This window comes from Bacillus rossius, chromosome 3 (assembly GCF_032445375.1).
Source record: "Bacillus rossius redtenbacheri isolate Brsri chromosome 3, Brsri_v3, whole genome shotgun sequence".
Classification (NCBI taxonomy): Eukaryota; Metazoa; Arthropoda; class Insecta; order Phasmatodea; family Bacillidae; genus Bacillus; species Bacillus rossius.
This window is the reverse complement of record NC_086332.1, coordinates 105089211-105103217: the sequence shown is the minus strand read 5'-3', so window position 1 is coordinate 105103217 and position 14007 is coordinate 105089211. Positions and strand designations below refer to the sequence as shown.

The window sequence follows — 14007 nt, the reverse complement described above, 5'->3', positions numbered from 1 at the left end:
ACAACTGAAAAATAAAAAATGAATAAAATGTAATGGACATCAATTGGATAATGAAGTTTGAGAATTATTGACCAGAATGTAACAAATTTATATCAGGCATTAAGCATATAATAGTAGCATTCCACATTCCCCTATCCTATGCTAATTGTATCATCTACTCATATCTAGAACACCTCATCTACTTCACACATTCTAGTCTTGGAAAGATGCTGCAACACACCAAAGGAATGTGTATGCAGGTAGATATATATAACAGCCCTGAAATCAGAAAATTTCCTACTTGTGAAAAATTCTATATTGGGTCAGGCATTTTCTGTTTCACTACAGTGAAATCTGGCCGGCATTAATTGTAACCAAAAGTAGCAGAATATAGACACTTAAATGATAGTAAAAAATATATCAGCTGATATGTTGTTGCTGGACGTGTATTATTATGGTTATGTATATTAAATATTAGCACACACAGTTGAAATTCTGACTTAACATTTATATCATAACAACATACCATTAATGTTTTTAACAAAAATTAAAACTTTATAACTTTTCATTATCAATTACTAAGTCATCAGTTACATAATTCTAACAGTACGTCTACTAAACAATCTGAAACTAAGCACAAAATTATATTAATAATAGCTACTGTAAGAGAAAAAAAACAGATTCAAATTTTTTCCTGTCCAAGAGAATGCAGCACAGTAGAAGTGCAAAATATGGAAAAGAAAACAAAAAAAAAAGTTCAATAGCTTAGTTGAAAATAACCCTGGTTAAAGAATACATATTAATGAATGTACTTCCATAAAATAAATCAACTTTAAACAAATGCCAAATAATACAAGCAACCCAAGTTATCATAAAGAATAGAACTAATAATATCAGCTTTACATACACGTTGATTCAGACATCAACAGAAGAAGTTTACAATATACAATAGTCTTTTGGCAAGGTAAAAGTTAGCAATAATACAAGATTATCTTACAAATTTATTAAAGAGACAGTAGGCAAACTAAAATCGCACATAGTACACCCACCTTGCTAGATCTTGTCTTCTTTGTTCCTGTATCAATTGTAAGATCTTCCAATTGTTCTGATAATTTATCTTCCATTTTTTTTTCAGTCTTTCCTTTGCCTTTTTTTTCTTTAACTATCTCATCACTCTCATCGTCACTACTTTCCACCTTGGTGTCATCAACAATTTTCTTTCTATAAAATAAATTAAAATTATTAACATTTTCCAAACATAAATGAACACAGGAAAAAATTTTGTTCAATTTTTTTCTTTATCTGGTCTTTACTCTTGCCAACAACAAGGTCTTTAGGGAAGGACACACATACTCAAAGAGCACAGAGCAGAGAAAGTTGATAAGGAATCTGTCATGGCCTGTGGTAAGAAAATAATTCTAGCGTTTGCCTGGAGCAACTTCGGGAAAGTAAGTAAATCTGAAATACGGATGAATAACACCTGGAGTTGAACTCAGGTCCTCTAACCACCACCAACACCACTGGAATTCACTACTGAAATTCGTCACTGCAAGTTTCTTAGCATTTGCACAACAATTTGAAGCGTTTCACATAAATACTACAGGCATGCCCTATGTAGCAGGTACTTCTCATGGCACAATTGATTAACCAGTCAACTTTCACGCAAGAACGGCCTGAGCCGAATCCCTGGAAATGCATGGATGAATGTCATTTTTAAATATAAGCTACATTAATTAAGTTTATTAGCCACCTATAAGAACACAATAAAAAATAAGTAAAATATTTATCATTAAAACTGCATCTAAAGACACATCAAGGTAGCAAATGATGTACTAGATTATTCATCCCATTTTGATGACCAATCCTGTATGCAAATTCATGGAGACCATTTATCGTCGCAATCGCCAAGGTCTTGAACCAGAAGTAATCAGTAACCAAAACATTAATTTAGCTCCTACTCTAAAAAAAAATTATCTTCCCATGCATTTATGTCAGTATGCTTCAAGCACAAGGCCTTAAACCAAATAGCATTTACAAAATACATTATTTGACACAAATAGTTTAATTTATTATTAAAAGCCAGCATCAACCCTGGGATGTGTTACTGCTTCCAAATCCTTTCAAAGTGGGCTACAGGCCAATGAATGAACAGAAAGTGGCATGCATCAAAACAAAATTTCAGTACTGTGGTATCACCATACTACCCATCAGCTCTATCAGAGACAAAGTCATAGGCTTTTGGATAGTCTTATGGTACCTATGATAATCAAAGACTCAACAGAATATATAAATAATAAAATAAATAAATAAAACAAGAAAGTAAGGATCACAGAGATACAATCCCATCTGCCAAATACTGCATGAAATTATATTATAATATTACGTCCACAGAAATAAACAATTAGTTAAATGGATCAATATGAAAGGGCTACAATACTTGCAAACCTAGCATTAAAAAGGATTACTATAAATATAAAAGGAATACCAACATATGTTGTTAAAAAAGAATACATATATTATCTGCATTATCACCCCCCTCCCTCCTTCACATAATAAACTTATATTTAAGCTCTATCTTGAAACATTGATGCAACCATCAGTAATAAAATTTACTTTTTAATTTAGTTTGACAATGACATACGACAAACTTCTACATAATGGTATACAAACAAAACTGGTGCAATAAGAAACCTGTATAAGGAATATCACACAACTGACCTTAAGAACTACATTTCAAAGAAGGAAACACTAATGTGAGCTTGTCTATGATTTCTGTTGTCTACGAGGAAATTATTAGAATAAATAAAAAAACATTATATTTAATGTCCTCCTTAAATGTTTGTTAGTTTCTATTTTCGATAAAACTGGAAAAAAAAAAAAAATCAAAGTGCCTGCCAGTTATCATTACTTTCATGATTAAACATTATTGCCAGAGACAGAGATATTTACTGTGCCCTACAATAAAGAATAGTTATTTCGTGTTTGAAAGGAGAAGGGAAATGAAACTGATTTTTCCCATCATAAATCAATGAACCACCAATGTTTACCTTGGTTCAAGGAGGTTAAACATTTGCTGAATGAACAGTCCATGCTATCTTATTACCTTGCACTTATTTACACAATCTTAATTACAATAATGTACTGGCTATCAGTTCGCAAGGAACTAGGGTCCAAACAACAGCCTCGCTCGTGCCCTGGGGCCTAACAGTATGTTCAGCCATCCTCTGGCTCTGTCTGGAACCTTGCCAGAAGCATGCTGTCATGCTGTCAGCACTGACTCACATTGAAGAACCCTCCACAACGCCAGCACCTGACACCTAACAGTTCCAGCCATCTAGGAATCGATGATTATGGCTTAGCTCCTGGACGTCATCTGGCCCATCACAGGCCAAGAGGGGTGCCAGTGCTGGTGGAAAACACCATAGGGAAACGGCAGAAGCCCGAGAAAACTGACCAGCTCACCGGAAGATCTGCCATGTCTCTCACATGCAAAAATTAGTGAGTGGCCACCACATGTCAGAAGTGAAACTTCACATATAAGAGAGATAGCAAATTTGTAGGGTACACAAATATTTGAATCACGTGTGCAAGTAAGCAAGTGTAAATGTATACATGTATATAAGAATGTGTACCTGTATGCAAGTACATAAGTATAAGAGTGAGCAAGTATGTAAATTGAGAAATTATGCTGGTTGAGAATGTATGCAGGTGAGCAAGTGAGCAAGTATGTGAGAGCAGGAGTATGCATGTGATAGCAAAAGTATGTTACTGCACAAGTACATAAGCATGTACACGTAGCATTAATGTATTTCTTACAGGAATATTGTTTTTCGAAAACTTTACTACTTATGCTGCACATGTTAAACATGATGCATAATAGAATTTCAAATATTTCATACTTTATTTTTTTTAAAATATGCATAAGCCTAAGTGAGCATATTCTTTAATGTTACATGAGTAACAATTTTCTGACATAAAGATGGATACAATATGTGGTAACAAATAAGGAACAGCGGAATGGGAATGGTCCGTACCTCGTCTTTCCTTTCTTGTCCTTGTCTGGAGCTAGGTCATTGGCGACAGAGGTTTCCACCTCCAGGTCGTCATCTCTGCAAAATAAAAAAGCACAGCCTTCATGAAACACAGGTAAAACCAGGTGAGCTTCAACAGGACACCTGCTGTCTTTCCAAAGCTTTACAATCAATCGTGGATTATCCTCACCAGCAGGGATGTGACATTTATCTTTAACGCAACTAATATTTAGTAGCGACGGAACACAAGTACATCATGAGTGTCTTGTGTCCAGATTTGCTGCAGAGTATATGAAATACAAGTTTAACAGGAAACTGCTATATTTATTTGAAGTATATTTTCCAATGAAAAGAAGATTGACATATCTATAAAAAAAAAATCAAACAAGAAATTTTAAAATTTTACACTATAAACATACCTACATTCCTGCCATTCAAAGGCACATTAACTTCATTTTGCTCTATCTGAAAATATACCACTTGAATGTAACTGAATATAATATTGAGGCCTACAATAAAGTTTTGTGGTGCTTCCTTTCCACTAGTAAATTTAAAATTAGGTACAGTAAACTCCCTATTATCCGCGGGCGGATGATCCGCGGTGCGGATTATCCGCGCATGCTACGAAAAAATACAGCACATATGTAAATCTGTATTTTATTACAAGTGAGCAAATTTTAACTCTACTGACGAGTGTATTGTGTGCAGTATACAGTAAAATGCCACAGGCCTTCTCGGAACTCACTCAGTAAGCTGGCATGCATTGCTATTTTTGTCTCTGTCGCACTTTGTTTCTAGTCGTATGGTTGAACACTTTTATGTTTACATTACTGAAATGTATTGTATGTTAATTACTCAGTAAAATACTAAAATTATAGCATCATTAAAAAATTTGTACTTTAATTGTAACTTTTACTGTACATAAATGTTTAGATTTTTAAGTTGAAATTAATGTTTCCATTTTTGTTTCCCATTTTCGGCTCTTTTGCGGATTATCCACAATTTTCACTATCCGCGGTGGCCCTGCCACTTAATTTCGCAGATAATTGGTAGTTAAGTCCTATAGTAGCATAAAAAGCAAAATAATTTAGAGCGTTGCCAGTACAGGTGACATGGCACATGATGAGCATCGTGATGTCATAATTTCTTGGCCTCTGCTCCTTAAAAATTATCAAAATACCAGGAATGATATAGACACATTAACTATCAATTATTACTTAACAGCAGATCATTCCTTGACAACAGTGCACATCCAGTCACTCAAGCTACTGAGCTGACAGCCTTGAGCTTTTCAATAAACCTTACAGATGCTCTTCACTAATTGTTTACATCCATTTCCTGGATGCAAAACCAATGTCTGGGCTGCTCGTGGCTTCCATTAGTTTAAGAAGTTGCATTTTGCTGCTCTAATCTATACTCACAAAGAAGCAATCAAAATGGAATTAAGTTACTACATATCAGCTGAGTAACATTATTGTTAAACAAATAGCAAAGTTGGAATAAGCAAAATTTAAAAAAAATAAATATTTAAAAAAAAAAATACATTTAAAGAGTCTTGGAACAGACTTGTAAGTTTTAAAGATACAGCAGAACTCCTATTATCCGTACTCAAGCTATTTGGATTGCCAACTATCCGGATTGCTTTGAGAAAAAACTTAATATTATTAAACCAACGAGATATGTAGTTTTGTTTGACAGTTATTAGTTGTTACTGTACGATCAGTTATGAGCGCTTTGTTGGACTCTCCTCAAAGTGAGTGTACTATACCGGCTCCTACATATGCATACAATGAGTCATCCAGCAAGCGAGCACTGTTTATTTTGTCAGTGCCAGTTGCCAATATGTTTGTCTGTGTCCTTCACCCAGACTAGTTTGTCCCTATTCGTTCCATCTTCCATGTCGTTTTTGCTTTATTTTTCTATTCATAATGTCATCTAAAAGAAAACGTGTTGTGTTATCATTGGTTGACAAAATAAAAATCCTTCAACATGTGGATAAAGGAAAGACTGACAAGTAAGGAGTTTGGCGTTGGAACAGCAAAAATTTTGGACATTAAAACAAACAAATCTTCAATTTTAAACCTTGTGTCTGTCCTTGAGAATGTAGATGGTAGTTCATCTAGAAAAGCAATGAAAACAGCAGAAAACAAGTTCTTGATGAGCACGTTTCAAGTGGTTTTTGCAGCAGCAAGCATTGGGCAACCCTCTTTCTGGGCCGATTATTTGTGTAAAAGGAAAACTGTTAGCCAGGAAAATTGACACTTCATCTTCATTTAAAGCAAGTAATGGGTGGCTACAGAACTTCAAGGCAAGACAAGGTATTCAAGAGTTAGATTTAAGTGGCGAGAAACTTTCAGCGGACCCTAAAGCAGTAGACAAATTCATATAAAAATTCAAAAGTGGAGCAGGGTTATATGACCCAGAGTTTGTGTATACCACGAAAAGGTTATTTAAGGTAAAATGATTACATTTTGGGGTTTGTAATGCGCCAGCTATTTTTTGCGTTTCATGTTAACCTTGCTGACAGTACATGTCATTACTGGGGTTGGTCTTGCTGGACGATATACTAGTTACAAGACCAAATGAAGAGCACTGGCTACAGTGTGAAACAGACGCTACAACGAACTGAGGAAGCACGGGTACGGCTTTAGCAACCTAAGTATGTTTTTGCATCCACTTCTGTAACATTTTTAGGTTACACAGTAAATAGTACTCGTATATACCAGATGGATAATAAAGTGAAAGCAATCCACAAGGCTCCAGAGCCTACCTCTAAGAAAGAAATACAGACTTTCTTCAACCTGAACTTTACCAGGCAAAACAAGTATATTGGAACCTTTACATTGGCTGCTGAACCACGGAAAAGTGTGGGAATGGACACAAGGATGTGACAAGGGTTCCAGGGCAGCTAAAGAACTTCTGCAGTCAGAGGCAGAGCTCATGCATTATGATGCAAAGAAGTCTGCTTCAGAATATGGGCTGGGTGCTGTACTGGCCCATACACAAAGATTTCTTTGGACCCTTTGAAGGAAAGGTTTTTTGATACTTGTGGGTGCATACTCAAAATGGCCTGAGGTGTCATCATTGTCATATGCTGCAGTGATAACACAGTAACATGAATATTTAGTGTTCATGGCATTCTGGAGTGTATAGTGTCAGACAATGGTACAGATTTTGTATCGCTATAAATGAGATTGTTTGCAAAACAAAATGGCATCAGACTTGTCCAATCAACACCATTCCACCCATAAAGTAACGGGCACGTTGAGCGCATGTTGCAGACAGTTAAAGGGAGGTTGAAGAATCTGTGTAACGAAGATTGGCAGACAAGACAAGCCAATACCCTTTTTGCACTTTGCAGAACAGAGAGTTCTGGAACACAAACCACTCCAGCTGAAATGTTAATGGGAAGGCTGCTGCGAACAGACAGGTCATTCATCCCCAGCTATTACCAGAGGCTTTTGCCACAGTTCCACATTAATGATCCAGTGCTATTCCATAGCTATAGTGAGAACGAAAAGTGGCTGTCCGGAGTTGTGAAGGCTGTTTGAGGGAGACTAATATATGAAATAGCAGATTATGATGGAGAATCATACAGGCAGCACATATGTAGACCAACTTTAACATAGAAAAGGAATGACTATCCCACAACAAGGACAAAAGAGTACCAGTAGGCACTTTGGTGTGACTAGGGTGTGCTTTGATTCAGGGCCTGGAAGATTTAGGAGGTGGACGGCCAGTCATGGAGAACGTACAAGCAGACTGACATTCAGCAGGGTTCAACGATGATAAGCATCATGGGATGGACAAGCAAGAGAACCAGACAGCAGCCACCAGTGCTAGACAAGAAAGAGACAAGTCAAGTTGTGAGTCCAGGATCAAGTACGTACCGATGTTTCATCTAGCAAGGGAGGTTCAGTGTAGGAAGAGAACATTTTGCAGACATGTGATACAACGGCAAGCTATGTTGTTGAATAACTTAAAGAATGAGGAGGTGTTGTGTACTGTTCTAATAGTAGAAGTGGAAGTAGTGTGTGTGTGTGTAAATATTGTTAGTAGGTTGTAAGGCCTGTTGTGGTGAGCTGAGCAATTGTTATAAACGTGGACTGGCAGAAACCAGAGCAATGCAGATGAAGTGACTGGTGTGTGGGAGAAGGCGAAATATAATGGGTATTAAGGTACTTCTACGATTCTGTTGTAGGGGTTTATGGCAGTATTGAGAAAACCCTTTGTGATTTAGTAACAAAAAAATTTCTCATTTAATATATTAGGATAGGATTATACCAAATTTTTACATGCTTTTTCCTAACAAGCATTAATATGATTCATGAAGAGTATATAAAGTGCCTCTGAAATAGTCGAAAATTTGTAATCTTTTCCTCGTGTTTCTGTTTCTCAACTTTTGTAGGTATTGATTTCTTTTACACTGCCGTAGTTTACTATGATCCTAGATCAAAGATAAGGTCAAATAACCTACATTTATTATGACAAATTATCTGAATTTTTAAAATTATGATTGTACTTAACTCATCAGTTTTTTTGCACAATTTTTTGTGCATACCATATCATAAAATAAAATACATACCTATTTCTATGAAATCTTCTTGAATGGTAAACTTATTAAATTTTTAAGTTTTGGAGCTATTTATTTCTTTTAAGAATAGTGAACAGAAATTGCAATTCTTTCAATATTCACGCAAGCAAGCTCACAAATGTGTCGAGTTAAGTAAAGCTTATTTTATGCTAACTTGTAATCTTTAAATAAAATATGTGAACTTATTATTCTAAACATATTAATTTGAATATAACAAAAATATTTCAGTTTTTATGAAATTTGCAATTGCCCAGAGTAACAAATATTCTAATATTGAGGATTTTTTATGAACAATTTTAACATATACTAATGCCAGTTAGTATATTAAAAAAAAATGTTTTTATTTTATTTAGAATGGTTAATTTGAGAAAATCAGAATAAGCAGAGTAGGTAGTCAAAAAGATTGTTAAAAGGGCATTATGCAATAATAAAATTACAAATAATAAAAAGAACATAGCAACAATATGAACACAATTTCTCTCCAAAATGATTAACGTATTTCACACGTATGTTAAAATATTGAAATGCATGTGTTTTGCATGCCTTTGCTGTGGCCATCTCCCAGGCACTAGCACGCGCTTGGCTGGTGTTCTGGCAAGTGGCTTCCACCAGGATCAATGAGCCTTCCAATTGTGAAAAACACTGAAGTTGAAATGTTGAAAAATTTTTGTAATTTATGCCCATTATACGAACATTTTTCACAATTTATTAAATGAAGTTTTAGTTACAGAAATAACTCTGAACTAAATTTAATTCCTACAATAATATAAACAATAGGTAGCCCTCTTTATTTAATTATGTAAACACTGTCTGGTTTATATTAAATTAAACTTAATAACACTGGTCTGAAATATCCAACTCATGTTTTTAACGAACATAGCACACATCTTCAAACAGTTCTGATACAGCACTGATAATTTTTGTTTGTTTCTTTTTTTAGCTTTCATTGGTAAACAAACAGCTTAATTGTGTTCGGTGTTAAAAGAATAATTTATTTCAAAACTGACCCCGGAAGAGTTACTTTAATTTTCATCTTTTTTATCGTAAACTTTTGCATGTAGAACTTGTTGCATGAGTTTTTGATTAGACTATTTTAACAAACACTTAAATTTTCTTTAAATAGAAACGAATAATTTTTAAGCTTTAACATAAATTTTTGCATTCTGTTTATTTTTGAAAGTTCTTTGGTTGATTCATTAAGTTCTGTTGCACAGTATTCTGGATGGGCTTGATTTAATGTCTGTAGTGCTCAGAGAAAAAACCCTGTAAAACTGTGTCCTCATTTGACAGTTTTTTAACACAAAAAAAAAAGTGCGGTATTTATTTACTTGGGCGGTATTTCCGAAAAAAAATGTTAAAAATCCGAAAATACCTTTATTTTATGCTCTTCAACTTCCTCTTTTCATTAAAAGCGGCGGAGATTAGAAATTCGAAATACTTTAGGAGATAACGAATTTTTAAATTTCTTCATATGTAGTTGAGCGGTATTTGCGAAAAAAAATGTTAAAAATCCGAAAATACCTTTATTATATGCTCTTCAACTTCCTCTTTTCATTAAAAGCGGCGGAGATTAGAAATTCCAAATACTTTAGGAGATATCGAATTTTTAAATTTCAGCACAAAACCAGCGCATTCCTGTGGCGTGGGTGCACCATTGTTTCTTGTTTACGTACGAGTATCTGTTTTTTTTTATTGGATAATGATGTCACGTGATTGTTCGTGATAGGCCAGAATTCAAATGAACTAATACGTGATTATTTAGTTCAATTATTGTTTAAAACGGTGTTTAATTACCGCCTCCAACTTAGGTGAGTTTTTAACGTTTCTAATTTTAAAGTCTTATTTGTTATTTTGATATTGTTGCGCAAGTAATAAGTAACAAAAAAATTTACGTGAGTTGTTACTGTACATCCTTTGTTACGGGTTTGTTAGGTAAGGTCAGTTACATTATAAATAATTAAAACTAAAGAATAATTAAAATTAATTCACATTATTTTTAATATCACCTTAGTTTGAAAGTATTTATAATGTAACTGACCTGACCTAATCGACCATTTTAGTTTACTGTTCACCCTCTGTCCGGGTTTGTTGGTCAGGTCAGTTACATTATAAATATTTTAAAACTAAACAGCCATTAAAATTAATTCACAAAATAATTTTTAATGTCGGCTTTATTTGAAAGTATTAATAATGTAACTGACCTGACCTAATCAACCATTTTATTAATTACGTATTCATGATTCACGTATTCACGAACACGGAAAAATAACAAAAATGGCGCCGCTCGAATGTTTCCACAGGTCTTGTATTGCAAAAATAAAAAATTCGATATCTCCTAAAGTATTTGGAATTTCTTATCTCCGCCGCTTTTAATGAAAAGAGGAAGTTGAAGAGCATATGATAAAGGTATTTTCGGATTTTTAACATTTTTTTTTGCAAATACCGCTCAACTACATATGATGAAATTTAAAAATTCGATATCTCCTAAAGTATTTGGAATTTCTTACCTCCGCCACTTTTAATGAAAAGAGGAAGTTGAAGAGCATAAAATAAAGGTATTTTCGGATTTTTAACATTTTTTTTCGGAAATACCGCCCAAGTAAATATTTACCAAAAGTGCTTTTGAGCACACACATGTACTAGTTCTCAGACACTTGCTAGTGACATGGCCATGAAGTCGAAGGAAACTGTGAGGTAGACATTAAAAAGAAGAAAAATATTGATTAGAAAATTGCAAAAAGTGTATACCTATCTTTGTTACATCACTTGATAACTGTCACTACGCGACAGGTTCGGATTTTAAGGGCCCTGTCATTATTGAGGCAAGTTGTATTCAAGTACAGTGGAGACTCAAGCATGGCGACAAACACATTACTGCACAGGCGAATGTTAAACTGGTTAATTATGTAAAGTTCTTGAAATATCAGAATGCACCTCCGCACAATGATTAGAAATAAAATAAGGATCTGTCCACTTTCGGAGAGTTTTAACTTTTTTTTTAATTTTCCACATCTCAGTTGAACTAATTTTACCACAAAATTTCCTTCCCCTTCATGGCCCTACTGACAACTGCATTTCTTAGATTCTAGAGCGAACTTGAAAATATGTAAGAGGTGGTGAATAGACACTCTTGTAATGTTAAGAAACAGTGTTTTAAAAAAATTTGTTCTTTTTTTGTGAAAAGCCGCGCTTCTGCTGTGGCACCCAGACACTCAATACAACTAAACCTGGAATCAAAATTGTTTTTCTAACCTAAATTTTACTTGCAAAAATAAAGCAGTCAAGACTTAATAGATAAATGCAATCACAAAATAATGGCATAGATGATTTGGTACTATGGCAAGAAACCAAAAACAATAACGAAATTCATAACTTTGAATTCATAAATCAGCAGGCCGCAAGGTCCAGATTGCAATAGTTTTCACTTACACATCTCCGTCTTTAGTCTCTCTTTTTCCTTTCTTTGTTTTTCCCATGATAAAACACAAGCTTCGTTAACAAATTGCAGTTCACTTAAGCATTAAAACAAATCAAACTACTGTGTTTATTTTCAATGCGTGATTCTAAAACAAGTCACCGACCGACCATATGATGGAGATCACGGTAATATAGATATATCTGGTAACTCCCTAGCCTTGCCTTGGCGTGTATCGACAACTTAGTGAAGCTCGTGGCGACCTACGAACTAACGGCGCTATTAGTAGTTGAATCCAGCAGTAACAGTGTGTTAAATAAGAGTTTCTTATAAACTATTATATTATTCCTAATTACGTTTCAATTTTTGAAATTTTCTCCCAGATTGTTATTATTCATTCGTTTGGGTGTTTGGTAAATGCCTAATCTGTACCAACGCATTAAAATTCTTCCGAATTTGTTAGTTAAGTGAAAGGGAAACTTAAAGAATATATTTTAAAGTATAATCAATTATGAGGTGTGACGCAGAGGTCAACCGTTTGACCTAGCAATCTGCCAGCTAGGGTTTCATACCTACTGGTACGGTTTTTTTTTTTTTAATTTCAAATTTTCTTACAATATTGAACGATTAATCACATAACATAAATATGTTAAAAAAAGTTAAATTACAAAAATTGTGTGAGATTTTAAATAAAAACGGAACTCCCACTCTACAGATCATACACTTAAAACTGTATCATTAAATGTATTGACGTCCCTCGGCTTCTGGTCCCCGTTTTCCCGTTGAAATAAATGTCCTGTTATGCCCGTACTGCCCTCGTCGGAGAGGTGTGGGTCCAGGCCAACGTGGCCGGGACCGGGAAAGGCGGGACCTGGAGGGAGAGTGAAGTGATTGCGAGGAATGTTGGTAGGTTGTCGCAAGCAGAACACGGCATTAACGAATTTCACGAGCCGTCTTTTATTAACGCTTATAAAGACCTGCCGCAGCCTGGCGGAACCGTCGCGGAACAAGTGCCCTACCACGGCGACACGGACTCCCTGATGACTGAGCGGTTCTCAAATACGTTTCGGCGCGAATCGTAAAGTTTATTAATGCTAAGCTGACCCAGTGAGAGAGGGCCCGAAGACGGAGCGCTGTACGTACGCGGCCCGTTACGTAATGTTCCGTGGACGGCGAAAAGTTCAGAGACTCGTAGCACCACGTTCGCGTTGTAGAAACTGCCCGCTAGACACGTCTCCCGATGACTCGTAAGTTAACAATGCTAAACTGATTCGCGGTGGCAGCTCAGCTGCCATGACCAACTGCGGACTGAGCGAATGTTCAATCCCGAGTGCAACGTGCGCGGCTCGCGGAGCAACGAACACGTCTGTCTCCGCTCGAGACCAGGACGCGACTGCCTCTCCCCGCTCGCCCGCGGGCCGGCGCCCGCGGGTGGCGGGGAGGGAGGGGAAAATCGGCCGGCGTGGGAGAGAGCTCCGTCCCGCGGCGCGCCAGGCTGCAATTACATACTACGGCGAAACCCTTCAGAACAGTTATTGAATTATTTACAAAGACATACACGAGACATTAATTACACAGCGAACTTGCACAATAATTAATAAATAAAATAAGTTAATTACATTTACGACCCTTGATCGTTTGCAAATCTATATATACACAGACATAACCCTCACTGGCATGCTAGGGCGCACGCGGGTGCGTCCCTGGCCGTCGCACTCCACTGGGGACACACAGGGAGGACGTTGACGAGGCATAACGGCCTGAGGGAGCCGAGGAGACACTTGGGTCGACGTCAGTATAAATTTAAAATATGGCGCCACTCCCGCTGCCTGATTAAGTTTTGAATAAATATTAAATTGAAAATGATCTCAGGGGAAAAAAAAAGGGGGATTCAACCTCGTGGCTGCAGGCAGGAGTGCGTCGTCCACGTGAACTACCTGGGCCATTCAGGCCACCCAGGACACTTTGAAATAAAAGGAAACTGACTG

General features: G+C 36.1%; 1 protein-coding gene across 1 annotated transcript in view; it reads right to left on the bottom strand.

The window, feature by feature from the left end:
- Positions 1-12235, bottom strand: part of LOC134531104 (eukaryotic translation initiation factor 5B) — a 342833-nt gene extending 330598 nt beyond the window's left edge. The window contains exons 1-3 of the mRNA XM_063366652.1: positions 12034-12235; positions 4014-4088; positions 1029-1200 (exon numbers count right to left, since the gene is read on the bottom strand). Of these exons, the coding sequence (XP_063222722.1) occupies positions 1029-1200; positions 4014-4088; positions 12034-12080 (294 nt within the window). The 5' untranslated portion in view covers positions 12081-12235. The remainder of the gene's footprint in view (positions 1-1028; positions 1201-4013; positions 4089-12033) is intronic.
- Between the last annotated feature and the right edge of the window lie 1772 nt (positions 12236-14007).